Below are 13,638 nucleotides of genomic sequence, written 5' to 3'. Positions count from 1 at the left end.
CAGATGTTCTTGGTAATTGTGGACGCCTATACTAAATGGTTAGAAGTGGCTCACATGCGCTCAACCACTTCTAGTGCTGTCGTCACTGTGCTGCGACAGTTGTTTGCCACTCATGGGTTGCCCGATGTTCTCGTGAGTGACAACGGTGCACAATTTACTTTCGAGGAGTTCCGGAGGTTTTTGTCTGATAACGGCATCAGACAAATGACAGCAGCGCCATTCCACCCGGCCTCAAACGGCCAAGCAGAGAGAATGGTTAGAACAACAAAAGAAGCTCTTGCAAAACTGGTATGTGGTGATTGGGGGGTGAAACTTGCTTCGTTTCTATTGAGACAACATGTTACCCCTTGTTCGGCAACCGGCCGCAGCCCGGCCAAGATGTTAATGGGTCGCCGTTTAGCAACCCTGTTAGACAGGTTGCATCCTGACCTCAATGATTTGAAACCACAACAGCCAAGCGCAAGTCCGAAGGTCTCTGGTATGTGGTGATTGGGGGGTGAAACTTGCTTTGTTTCTGTTAAGACAACATGTTACCCCGTGTTCGGCGACCGGCCGCAGCCCGGCCGAGATGTTGATGGGTCGCCGTTTAGCAACGCTGTTAGACAGGTTGCATCCTGACCTTAATGATTTGAATCCACGACAGCCAAGCGAAAGTCCGAAGGTCCGGACATACGAAAAAGGTGAGCAAGTGTATGCTCGTAACTATGCCAGTGGTCACTCGTGGCTCCCAGCCACTATTACTGATGTAATCCGTACTCATATGTATGTGGTACAACTTGCAGATGGTCGCAAGTGGCGTAGGCACATAGACCAGCTGAGGCAGCGGTGGGCAACTGACCGATCCACCGTGCAGCCGGCTGAGTCAACTGAGGAATTCCCAAGACCTCTAGAAGAGGCAGGTACTGTAGAGCCTGAGGGCTACAGTAGTGGTCAAGAGACAGGGCAGACCCCTAATCTTGAACTACCAGTAATGGATGGGAATGTTCCTGACTCTGAGGTCCCAGAGTCAAGCGGAGTGCCACTGACGGGATTGTGCCCTGAGCCTATTCCACCTCGTAGGTCTCAGTGAACGAGACGTGCACCTACCTACCTAAGCGATTATGACTGTTTATGACTGTTTTTGCTTAGGGGGGAGGGAATTGTAATGTATTCATATGAAGACATGAGTACATGCGGATATGGTGAATCATCCCATAGGGAAGCTATGCAAAGCTTTGTCTTGGACTAGGGCTTCAAGTCCAAGACTACTGGTCCAATCACGTTCAAGCGAACGGGAAGCGGGAACGTGTATGATTGGTCCTTATGCGATCAACCTGATAGGTTGTTAAATGTAAAGTAGGAGTGGCTACATTAGCCGGGAATGTTTAAATACCGAACAGTTTCTATGGACAAACTGTTCGGGCTATCAGATGTTGTAACGTGTTGGAGAAGTGAGCGTGAAGAAGAATAAACTTGAGTTTTGGATGAAATCACTCTCTGACTCTTTGTTAAGCTCAGGACTTAACAGGATACACGCTCAGTTTTGCTACAGTTCCTCTGAAGGACTCAGAATCAAGAGGAACTAGGCCTCAAAACAGGAACACTGATAAGAAGTTGTTTTCTTCACACAAGGTTATCTGGGTCGTAGGGTTGCCAGTTTCCATTTTTTTGATCTTCTGTTTTTACAATTGACCTCCAGACTACAGAGATCAGTTCCCATGGAGAAAATGGCTGCTTTAGAGGGTGGACTCTATAGCATTACACCGTGTTGAGGTCCCTCCCCCAAAATCTCCAGGTATTTCCCAACCCAGAGCTGGCAACCCTACTTGCAGGCAATTTCTTGTTTTAATAAGTATTTTATAATTTAAATGGAAGTGCCTACAGTGATATTCTTATGAGAATAAGGAGGCAGGAGACTGTGGGGTATTAGGTATGGCCTGTTATGCACAACTATTTTGCCTTGCTTTCACCGTGAATGTTCGTAGGGTTTTCTTTTTCTTTCTGCATTGTCTTTCCTATCTTCAGCACTCAGTTTGCTTTCTGTTCGCTGTTTTCCCTGGTTTTCTGAGAGTGCTTTTGTGCTGGTTTTTCCCTTGCTTCACTTCCAAGCTGAAGATGATTCAAAAGCATACAGATTCCCTCAGATTCCCCCCTGCCCCTTTCCCGCCCCTTGGTCACTCCACCGCTCTTATTGAGGCTGTTCCACCCACTCTGTACCTTCTTCCATCATCCCCCCTTCATCGGTGTACACAGGGGTCATTTCGTAGAAAAAGAGGTGCAGGAGCTCATTAGCATAACTCATTAGCATAACTCATTTGCATATGCCACACCCCCTGACATCACCGGACATATGTCAGAAGGCAACACCCACCGCTCAGGCTCCACTGGACTGTTTTGGATTGCTAGCTATTGGTGTGTGTGGGGGAACGTGCAGATCTGTCCTCACAGAGGAGGGAGAGCTTGTACCTGAATAAAACTGGGTCTTAAAGGTGCCACTGGACTGTTTTGGACCGGGGGGCCTCTGCAACTTACCTGGCTGCTTCTTGCTCTAACTGAGGGCTGCTGGGAGCAGGGGGTGGGGCTTGTTGCATGTGTCCGCCCCTCTTTACTGCCGGAGCTCCGCTCCTGTATGCTCCTGCAGGAAATGACCCCTGGGTGTACAAGCTCCATTTCCCCCTTGTTTTAATTTTTTTTGATAAGCAGCATGAGTCTAGCAATATGAGACTATCGCTAGTCTCAGACCGCTGGGAAAAAATGACTCCTGGCTGGACTGCCTTCTCCTGCTGCGTGGTTTAAACTGGGCGGAACAACAGAATAAATATACTGGAGAAAAAATAATATTTTTTCTCAGACTCTCTACAGTAAGCTGTGTGTGTGTGTAATAGGCCTATGAATCATGAAAGGGAAGGAATGCATGTAATTGGGCCTTTTTGCATATTAGAGCTATACCTTAGGTTCTTTTTACAGGTAATATTACCATTGGTTACTATGACAGACCCCTGTCTCTTTCTCTCAACACCCAGGCAGAATTTTCCCGCCAAAAATATTTTAGTTCCTCTCTGAGTCACCGTCTAGTAGCGTGTGTTTCTTCTTTGTTTGATAAGCTTTAAACTGTCCCACCCTGTCACAGATATTTGTTTAGGCTTTAGACCCAGTACAGGAACTTGAGGGAAATACAGCAGCTGTCCTCCTTTATAAACCCTTGTTCTGTTTTATAAACCTTTGTGGCACTTGAGGCAGATTAATTTTCAAAAACAGAACAAAATTTTTATTAAACATACATGGAATATATAAATATGAGGATTCAAGGTGTAGAGGTTGCTGAGATAAAACTTTCTAATATATACAGCATTGAGGCTTCTGAACATACAAGAGAGTGTTGTTGAAGCTTAATTTCTGAGTTTCATGTTCTTGGTTTTCCCTTTAGATAGTACAGTTTTTCCACTAACTCCTGAGGTGTTTAAGCTTCTCCCATTTATCACAGACCAGGATTCTCTTCCCAACACCCCTTTCACTGGCAGGAAGTTATTCTTCTGGTCCCTAAGAAGCAATAACCCCTTTTACTATTTGGCTTGTATGGAAATTCTAACTACCCAGACCTTCTGCCAAATTTTTCTCCAGAATCTGTTGTCTGTATAAAGCTGTTCTGTAGCTTTCTTGACTGAGAATCTATATTCTCCATCAGAGTAGTTCTAATATATTTAAGACAACAGTGTCCTTCTTCGCTTTATAGAAGTACTTTCCTGACAATTCCCTAACAGGAAACACTGACTCCCAAAGTCTTTTCCCTCAGAAGCCAAACCCTTTGGCTACTGATCCAGATGTTACCTTTCAGACCAAGACCAAAAGTATCTCAAAAGGCAAAAGACTCTCTTCCCTCCAGATCAGCAGATTTATTCACTCTCTAAGCTGACGCTGGCCTATCAGAGAGAGAATAAAGCAGCCAATCACGTAAACTCATCTCTCCAGAGAAGATTAACTCATAACCTCCCTGACAAAAGCAGCATTTCAAAAAGCCCGCTTTTCCTTGCAATCCATCACAGTTACACAAATCCTAAATGCACATACAGAAGACAGAAAGTCCATAATTAAGGTTGCCATCCTCCAGGTGGTGTCTGGAGTTTTCCTGCATTACAACCGAACTACAGGCAACAGAGATCAGTTCCCCTGGAGAAAATGGTTGCTTTGGAAGGTGGACTCTATGGCATTGAACCCCATTAAAGTTCCTCCCCAAACCCCACACTCCTGAGCCTCCACCCCAAAATCTCCAGGTATTTCCCAACCTAGAGCTGGCCATCCTATCCATAAGACATAGTGAAGTCTGCCTTGAGTCTCAGCAAGAAAGGAAAATTATAAAGTAAACACAAAATTCCTACCTCCCAAAATATGATTGCACATGTTGCAGATTTGTACGTCACTTCTGGCGGCTTGCATTGGTCTGGTGGGCCAGGGGCCGTGGTGTGTTGGCACTTCTCTGAATAGGGGCCAAGCTGATAAAGGAGTTGACATAGTTATCATTTTGTTCGAGAAAATGCTACATGTGTTTCATAAGTCTGGCATTCAGAATTATACCTCTACAGCTAATTTATTTAGTACATTTTCACCCCACCTTGACCACCTTGTCTCCAAGGAGTTCAAACAACAAATATATACAATCTAATAGCTACCAGTCAATTTAAACCTTTTTTACACAATCAACCCCAACGGGAGTTTCTAGAATTGTACACCCGCTTCTCCTTGCTATTAGATTGTACAAACTGATTATTATTGTTGATATTGCATGTAATGAATAATATACCTGTTTTAGAATATTATGAATAATACACAATGCACTTTATATGATGGAACATATAGAATACTTTAATTTATAAATAAGGTTTTTGCAGTGTATATATTTGTTGTTTGACTCTTCTAACACTGCAGCTCGAGTTTCCACAGCTGCTTTCTCCAAGGAGTTCAAGGCAACACTACCTCCCCTCCTCCGTTTCACCACAACAACCCTATGAGATAGATTAGGCTGAGGGAGAGGAGATTGGATTTATGCCCCACCCTTCACTACCCAAAGGATTCTCAGAGCGGCTTACAATCCCTTTCCCTTCTCTCCACAACAGACACCCTGTGAGGTAGTTGGCGCTGAGAGTGCTCTCTCGAGAACTGCTCCTGAGAGAACAGCTCTGAAAGAACTTATGACTAACCCAAGGTCACACCAGCAGCTGCACGTGGAGGAGTGGAGAATCAAACCCGGTTCTCCCAGATTAGAGTCTGTGCTCTTAACCACTACACCAAACTGGTACCTGCCTCTTGGGCACCTGGCTCTTGGGCACTGGGAAGGGATCCTCAGAGACAGCAAGATATCATTTCTGGGAGTGACATCAGTCCTCTCTAGGTATCGTCAAAAACTCTATGGTTTTTGGTAATTCCTAGAGAGGTTTGATGTCACTTCCAGGTTTTCCTAGAAATTATGTTACACTGTTGCTGACAACAGTACCTAGGCCCTGTCCCCCATCTCTTGCTGGTTTCCAGGCTGGTTTTCCTGGAAGTGACATCATGCCATTGCTGCCAGTTTTTAAAAATTTATTTATTCTCTTCTGCTGGCTGCTAGAGTGCTGGCAGGGAACACCCCCGGGGGTGGAAAATCTCCTTCCAACGCTAACGAGGATAAAAATGTTGTGAGACCATATGCATGCCAACTGACTCCTTTTGCCTGGGTTCCCTCCTTACCCCAGCTGCATTGGCAGCCCTCAGTCGAAAGCTATATGTTGTTCCAGGGAGTAGGTGGCTGACTGTGAATTCTTCATCAAGGCCACAGTAAACGTCTCGAGGTTCATCTGTTTCTGCAGGAGACATTTCCAAACTGTATGAGATTATTGGTGATCCATTATCTACAGCAGGTGGCCCTGAAACAAGAAAAAAAAACCCAGTTATTAAGGGATTATTTAGGTATGTTAAAATGAACTAAGGCAGTGATGGCGAACCTTTTAGAGACCGAGTGCCCAAACTGCGACCCAAAACCCACTTATTTATCGCAAAGTGCCAACACGGCAATTTAATCTGAATACTGAGGTTTTACTTTAGAAAAAACAACTCATACCTTAACTTAAGATGATCCAAACAAAGTAAGGAAAGCAATCTTAAATGCTTTCATTGACTTAAAATTATTTGGCAGAGAATTTGACACTTTAATGATGGTCTGGGCCTGGCTGGGGCGATGGCACACGTGCCCACACAGAGTGGGCTCTGAGTGCCACCTCTGGCACCCGTGCCATAGGTTCGCCACCACTGAACTAAGGTTTACTGTATTAAACAACAACATTACCCCAACGTAATGGAATCTCTCTTGATCTTGGTCTGCCCTGTAACCTTGGAGGCTGACATGGACCAGGCAGCAGGGGTGGCGTCTGCACCAACAGTGAGTCAGATGCCTACAAGAACGGTAAAGATAATCATCATAAACAATATCATGCCAATAGCTGTAGACTTGATCTTGATCTTTTTTAGGGCTGCCAATCTCCAGATAGGGAATCCCCCTGGAGAAAATGGGCTCTATGGCATTATACCCTGCTGAGTTCCCCATATGTTTGCAGGCGGGCGACAACTGATACTGGGGGAAACAGGCAGACAAAAGACATTGCAGCCTGACAACAATACAGGGGAGGCCAATATAAATAGATCTCCACCACCTCAGCCATAGGCCCCCGCTCCCAGGTACCACATCCCCCGCTCCCAGGTGCCACCTCCCCGCTGCCGATCAGCTGGCTGGCGTGGAGGAACTCACTGAGAAAAAGGAGATCCAGCGTCATTACCCACATGACCCAAAAGTGGCGTAATCACTTCTGGGACATCAGGGGCAACACTCTGCTGTTTGGCAAAAACTCTATGGTAGAAGCCACATTTACCATAGAGTTTTTGCCCAAATACCAGAGTGTCACCCTGGCATCCTAGAAGTGATCACATCACTTCTGGGTCATGTGGGCAGCAGTGTTCCCTCTAAGCTGAGTTAGAGTGCGCTAGCTCACAGTTTTTTAGCCTCCGGCTCACACATTTTTGTCTTAGCTTAGGAAGGATGGCTTCAGAGCAAACTAATTTATGCAGTAGCCAAATCACCTGCTCACAACTTTAATGCTGGTGGCTCAGAAAGTAGAATTTTTGCTCACAGGACTCCAGAGCTTAGAAGAAGCATTGGTGGGCCGTGACATGTAGGGTTGCCACGTCCTCACCCCATGAAGAGCGGGGGAGTCCAGTGCTGGTCCGGGAGTCCATGCGCGTGCACGAAGTGCGTGCGTGCTGCATTTACGACACCCGGAAGTGATGCAATCATGCTGGGCACGTTGGGGGCGGGGCCACAATAATCCGAGGGAAAACCATAAACCGGGGGGGACTTGGCAAGCCTAGTGACATGTCTACATAGGCTGGGCCTCCCTGCGGCTTCCAGTAGGTCCCTCCACCTCCTGCCAGTTGCCAGGAGGGACCTGGCAACTCTATGTTGCATTGAACACATGATCCCCACAAGGACTCAATTCTAAAGTGCTGCTGGGACCCAGTTTACATCAGGACCCTGAACTACTTTAGAACTGAGTTCCCACAGGGAACTTACAGCTTCTGAGTAGCTGCAAGTCCCCCTGGTGATCTCATGATCAATGTAACAAGTAGATGGGACTTACACTGCCATCCTAAGCAGAATTGCACTTTTCTAAATTCATTGAAGTCAACAGACCCTGAAGGGTGCCGCTTTGTTGAGGATGGCAGTTTTAGAAATGAAACAAGCTCCCCTAAAATGTAAGTCATACAAAAAATTAACTTTACCACACTTTGCCCTCCTTCTCCAACGCAAGATACCCGTAAGTGGTAAAAGCAGCCAGGATTCAAATGATCGCATGAATATTCCATAGCAGTTCCACTGTATATCATGTCCCATTGGTTCCCTGGAAGAGTTAACAGTGATCCAAGGTATAATTTTTAACAATTCAGTATGAGACAGTGCAGGTGTTTCAGAAATTCCAGATAAGCATTTATCTTTGTTATCTCTATTTCCATGGAATTGAAGCAGGGTTGTCAGGAAGTGCCAGGCAACTGATGGGAGGGTTGTTGGGGGGGGGGGGGGCACCCCAGGAGAAATAAGAAAAATAAGGCCTCATTTACTTACAAAAAATTCTGACCACAGAGTTCCTAGTGATTCCTAGAGCTACCCAGAAGTTACGAGGGTAGCTCTAGAAATCTTCGGAAACTCTATGGTAATCTTACTTCTGGGTAGCTCTAGGAATTGCCTGTAAGTAGACAACTTCCTGTTAGTAGAAAAGGCTTTACTTTTTATTTTTTTTAATGTGCCCCCCACACACACACTTTGGCCCCAGTTTTCACGCACTGATCAGGTGAGCATCACCACACAAAGGCCACAATTACCTGGAGGTCTTCTGCCATAAGCAGGTGAATGGGAAAGCTAAATTTAAGGGAGTGTACCTGTTGTGTAGTGGGTTAGCTGCATGGAAGAATTGCTGAGGCACGCATGATACACTGCACACTTTACTGGTACAAAACACGCACACCCACCAACGGCCGATTGGCCGCATATACAGTCTGGGGAACCTCCCATTGGCCCATTCAAACCTCCCGCCAATGTCCCATTGGTTCCCCTAGTGGCAGGGTGCAGGAGCCTGGTCCCCATTGTTCTCCGGACTCAAGCTTCCACCCAGGCATTAGGTTAAATTCCACAGATGTATTCCACCTTAACCTCTTGCATCAGAGAAAGAGAAAGAAGAAGATGAAGAAGAGGAGGAGGAGGAGATTGGATTTTTACCCCGCCCTTCACTCTGAGTCTCAGAGCATTTTACAATCTCCTTCCCTTCCCCTCCCCACAACAGACACTCTGTGATGCTCTCAGGAAAGGTTACTGCCAGGAAAGGGTACTGCCATTAGTGGAACGTATCTGTTGGATCCAACCAAATGAGGAGGCCCAGACCAGCTTTGCTTTGGCACTGTTATTGCCTCATGAGCCTACAGACTATGCTGTGTGACCTTACTGGACTTTTGGAAGCTTTTGAAAACAACACCACAGTTTCAAAAACCTGATTTCCTAGACAGCTTTGTGTCAATTAGCCAAGGTAAAGAATCACTAATACAGCTTGCTTACAATGCAGTTGTTCTGCTGTGCGTAGCGTCTTGATAATAAGGTTATAGTAAAAATGAAGGGAAATAATATTCAAAGCAGCCTGTGGGGAAGGAAGTTTAATTAAATAATACATTATAATCAAATAATCAATATTTAATTTTTTAATACAGCGTCAACAAGGCCACATTTAAATTATAATTTTGATAAACTTGCTTGATTCCACTTTACCAAACAGCAGTCAGATGTACCTGACAATGACTGAAATCCTAAACACACAATAATAGTGAATGCGTTGCTCAGTTGCATGAAGGAGTTCATTAAGGCATTTTTTTTTTTTAATCAAAGCTGCTTCAGGAAGCTGTGAGGTGCAATTTCATAGCAGATAGAGCTTGTCTTTTCCCCCTGTGGGCTAGCTTCTTTACTGAAACCCACATGGGGGAAAGAAATTAATGTGTGTAGCACGTCTCCCCCCCCGGGGGGGGCAAAAGTAGATCCAAGTGGACAGTTTTAATTTTAAAAACAGCCCACAGAGAAAGAGACAAATATCCCACCATATAGTTTTGTTCAGGCCTTTTTTTGTGGTGGTACTCACTGGTACAGAGTACTAGAGTGCCTGGCAACTGGCGGGAGGGTTGTGGGTGGGGCCATGGGGGGCCATGATGCCGGCTGTGGTGCAAGTCATTTCCAGTAAAAGTTCAGAAGTAACATAGGGTAGCTCTAGGAATTACCAGAAACTTACGCAAAACTCTATGGTTTCACAACAGACTTTCCAGCAATTCCTAGAGCTAACCTATGTCACTTTCGGTGCTGCCTTTATTTCCTCCTGCTACCACTTGGAGGTCAGGGGAGCAATGGGAGCTGGGTGCAGAGGATCCTCCCCACCGAGATTTTGGCAGCCCTACTGAATACTGGCACTTTTTTGGAGGGGTCTCCCAAGTCCTGAGGTAGAAATCGGTAGAAATCGCTGCAATTTTATATATGAGTATATAAATACTGTGAGGTAAATATATACCAAGTGGTACACCTTGCCTAGTTCAACATTTATAAAGTGTTTTTCCCCCAATTGGATAATAACAATCGTTCTCAGCCTCTGAATATTTTTAAACTGTGTTTTTTTTACTCTGAAAATTTTGAAAGCAAAGTGAGCTGCTTTGCACAGTGCAGCCAAAGAGGAGGAAAAGAAGATGGCTGGAAATAACCAGTTGCTCTGTGTCCCTTCCTGTTCCTGACTAATAGCAGTTATCTTAATCATTCTAGTTCATTCTCGATGCTCTCTCTCTTACAACATTAGGTAGTATCCTGAATAGCCCAGTCCCACCGATAGGGTCACCAACTCTGGTTGGGAAATTCCTGGATATTTCGGGGTGGAGCTTGGGGAGGGCAAGGTTTGGGGTATGTCTCCATAGAGTGAGGCTTCCATAGCAGCCATTTTCTCCAGGGGAACTGATTAGGGTTGCCAGGACCCAACAGCATGCTGGCGGGGGTGGGAGGGACCTTTCCAGGAGTGGACAGGAGCGCTAGGGTTGCCAAATGGGCCCGGGGGGCGAGGAATCCCCCGCTTCGGAGCCCCGATTTCCGCCCCGGTAGAATCGGGGCCCGGGGGGAACCCCGCCTCCGTCACCAGAGGTGACGCAGCCATGTTGCTGACGTTGGGGGTGTGGCTGAGCTCGTCGGGGGGAAAACCATATGGTTTTCCCCCCGACGAGCTCGGCCACGCCCCCAACGTCAGCAACGTCGGACATCACTTCCGGTGATGTCCTGCCAGTGCGTGCGCGCTTTGCCGTACGCGCACGCACCCCACTGAACTCCCGGACACCGAAGAAGATCCCCCGCTCCGAGGGGTAAGTGTATTTGGCAACCCTAAGGAGCGCCACAACATTCCTACAGCACCCGGAAGTGATATAAGCATGTCGGGGACATTGGGTGACGACACTCTGGTTTTTGGGCAAAACTCTATGGTAGGATTAGCTACAAATCATAGAGTTTTGCCCAAAAGCCAGAGTGTCGCTGCCAACATCCTCAATATGCCTACGTCACTTCCAGGTTGTGCAGACATGTCACAGTTATTTCTGGCTTCTTGGAGGTAAAAGGGGGTATTGGGGGGGGGGGAGCACCCAAAAGCAGGACACCTCCGCTTGGACCAGGGGGTCTAGCAACCCTAGAACTTTTTTATGTAGTTTGGAAATCTGTTGAAATTCTTGGAGATCCCCAGGGCCCACTTGGAGGCTGGCAACCCTCTATCAACAGCCGACAGGACTGAAGTCTTATTAAGCAAAGTTATACACTTCTAGACCTCTTGAAGTTAACTTAGAAGGGTGACACTGTGCTTAGGGTTGCACTGTAAACCTAAACATAGGCTTATCTGCATACTATTTACCGATACAAAATATTAGGAATATTTTAGGAATAGCAAAGAGAAAAGGGCCATGAATAACAGACTAGCATAACATACTTCAAATCTTCCTGTATCATTTCTTACCATTTAAGCCTTCAGAAATTTCTAAAATGTATTTAGTGATTGCCGCTCCTCCATCGTCCATGGGCGGCTCTGCCAAAAGGAACACAACAAGGAAATACAGAATATAAAATACAGAAAAATAAGGGAAAGTATGCAGTCATGGGCTGTGTTTTTATAAATTAAAATTAAATTAAGACAATTAATCCTGAAACAATAGGAAAAAACTTGAGCCCAGCGGCACCTTTAAGACGAACAAAGTTTAATTCTGGGTATTAGCATGCACACAAAAGCTTATGCCCAGAATTAAACTCTGTTTGTCTTGAAGGTGCCACTGGAATCAAACTTTGTTCTGTTGCTTCAAACCAACATGGCTACCCACCAGTATCAATCCTGAAACAACTATGGAATGAAATTAATTGAATAATATTTTCCCACATAAATAGAAATATATAAATTCAAGGTCCACAAATAAATGAAACCCACAATTTTTATGACCCTGCCTGGAAGTGCCCTTTTTTTGACAGTCAGTTATTTTCCAAGTAGCCCCTGGGTTCCTACAGTATTTAAATTAAGGGACAAAGGAATATTTATTCTCTGAGCTACCGGTCACAAAAAGATGTGACATTCCCTGGCCCATCAGCACGTTTCATTGGTATTCCAGAGTCCAAACCGCTGGAAAAGTTGCAATTTTTTCATGTATTATCAGGTACCACGGTGCAGTGGTTACAAAGTCAGACAAGGATCTAGAAGATCCAGGTTCGAATCCACATTCTGCCGTGGAAGCTTGCTGGGTGACCTTGAGCCAGTCACAAGTTCTCACCTTGACCTACCTCATGGGATTATTGTGAAATTAAAACAGAGAAGGGGAGAATGTTATAATAAGCCATTCTGGGTTCCCAACGGAGAGATAAATGGGGCATAAGGAAGGAAGGTCTCATTGAATTCAGTGGACGATTCTGCATTGGCTTTTCCCTCTGTTGTTTTACCAAAAGCACCTTGGAACACCTCTGCATTGCATGCTGCTTTCACTTCCTTTGATCATCGGATTTTATGGTACCATCTACACTGCGTGACGCTTTCACTTTCTTTAATCCTTCGGTTTTATGGTGCCTTCTGCATAGATTTATGGCCGTCCAGGGGTGCCTTTGCAAACAGTACCGTGTTGCCCCGAGTTATTTGAATGTGGTTTTGAGCTGCACTTTTTCCTCCCAGTTGAGAAAATGTGGAGCGAATGCTAGACGCATAATCGCCCAGTGTTGGTTTTTCTTTCAAGTAACCATGCAAAGGGCCAACCTACAAGACTGATAGGGCAAACGGAAAACTGCCACTGGCAATAACCAAACCTTAGCTAAAATTGCGGTTGCCAAACCCCTCAGTTTGGCAGGGGTCCCCTGCTTTTGGGGGGCTTCTACCCGCCACCGGCCAACTGACCATTGGGGGAAGCCCCGCCCCCAAGCCCCAACACCCCCAGCCACCCCTCTCCCTTCTCTCTTGAGAGAGAGGAGGGAGAGGGGTGGCTGCGGGCCATGCACCCGATCTCCGTGGAGATCAGGCATGTGAAGGGGAAACGCCGGCTCCGTGCACTTAAAGGGGCCCCTTTAAATGTAAGGAGCTGGCATTTCCCATGTGCCCGATGTCCATGGAGATCAGGCGCACGCAGGGTGGGGAACGCCAGCTCTCTGCACTTAAAGGGGCCCCTTTAAGTGAAGGGAACTGGCATTCCCCACCCCATGTGTGCCCGGTCTCCGTAGACATCAGGTGCGCGGGAAACGCCGGCTCCTTGCATTTAAAGGGGCCCCTATAAGTGCAGGGAGCCGGCGTCGCTGGAAGATTGGGCGGGGGGATGTCCCCAATGTGATGTCATCACATTGGGGATGCCCCTCCCCCTCCAGGAACGCCCCCCCAAAGTCCCCCACTGGGGGTGAACATGGGACTTGGCAACCCTAGCTAAAATCTTGTGTATATAGGGTTTCCAGCTCTGATTTGGGAAACACCTGGAGATTTTGGGGGTGTAGCCTGGAGAAGGTGGGGTTTGGGGAAGCGAAGGACCTCAGGGGGGGCATAATGCCATGGACTCCACCCTCCAAAGCAGCCA

At 46.3% G+C, this 13,638-nt stretch overlaps 1 protein-coding gene across 1 annotated transcript in view; it reads right to left on the bottom strand.

Annotated features, from left to right (window-relative positions):
• The window catches only part of FNDC3A (fibronectin type III domain containing 3A), a 103,209-nt gene that overhangs the window by 16,276 nt on the left and 73,295 nt on the right, over positions 1 to 13,638 (bottom strand). The window contains exons 15-19 of the mRNA XM_015414707.1: positions 11,565 to 11,633; positions 7,783 to 7,901; positions 6,296 to 6,401; positions 5,701 to 5,876; positions 4,356 to 4,469 (exon numbers count right to left, since the gene is read on the bottom strand). Of these exons, the coding sequence (XP_015270193.1) occupies positions 4,356 to 4,469; positions 5,701 to 5,876; positions 6,296 to 6,401; positions 7,783 to 7,901; positions 11,565 to 11,633 (584 nt within the window). The remainder of the gene's footprint in view (positions 1 to 4,355; positions 4,470 to 5,700; positions 5,877 to 6,295; positions 6,402 to 7,782; positions 7,902 to 11,564; positions 11,634 to 13,638) is intronic.

The sequence above is a fragment of the Gekko japonicus genome, unplaced genomic scaffold, assembly GCF_001447785.1.
Source record: "Gekko japonicus isolate JY-2015 unplaced genomic scaffold, Gekko_japonicus_V1.1 scaffold1311, whole genome shotgun sequence".
Classification (NCBI taxonomy): Eukaryota; Metazoa; Chordata; class Lepidosauria; order Squamata; family Gekkonidae; genus Gekko; species Gekko japonicus.
Note: the sequence above shows the minus strand (reverse complement) of the source record. Positions and strands in the feature narration are given on the sequence as shown.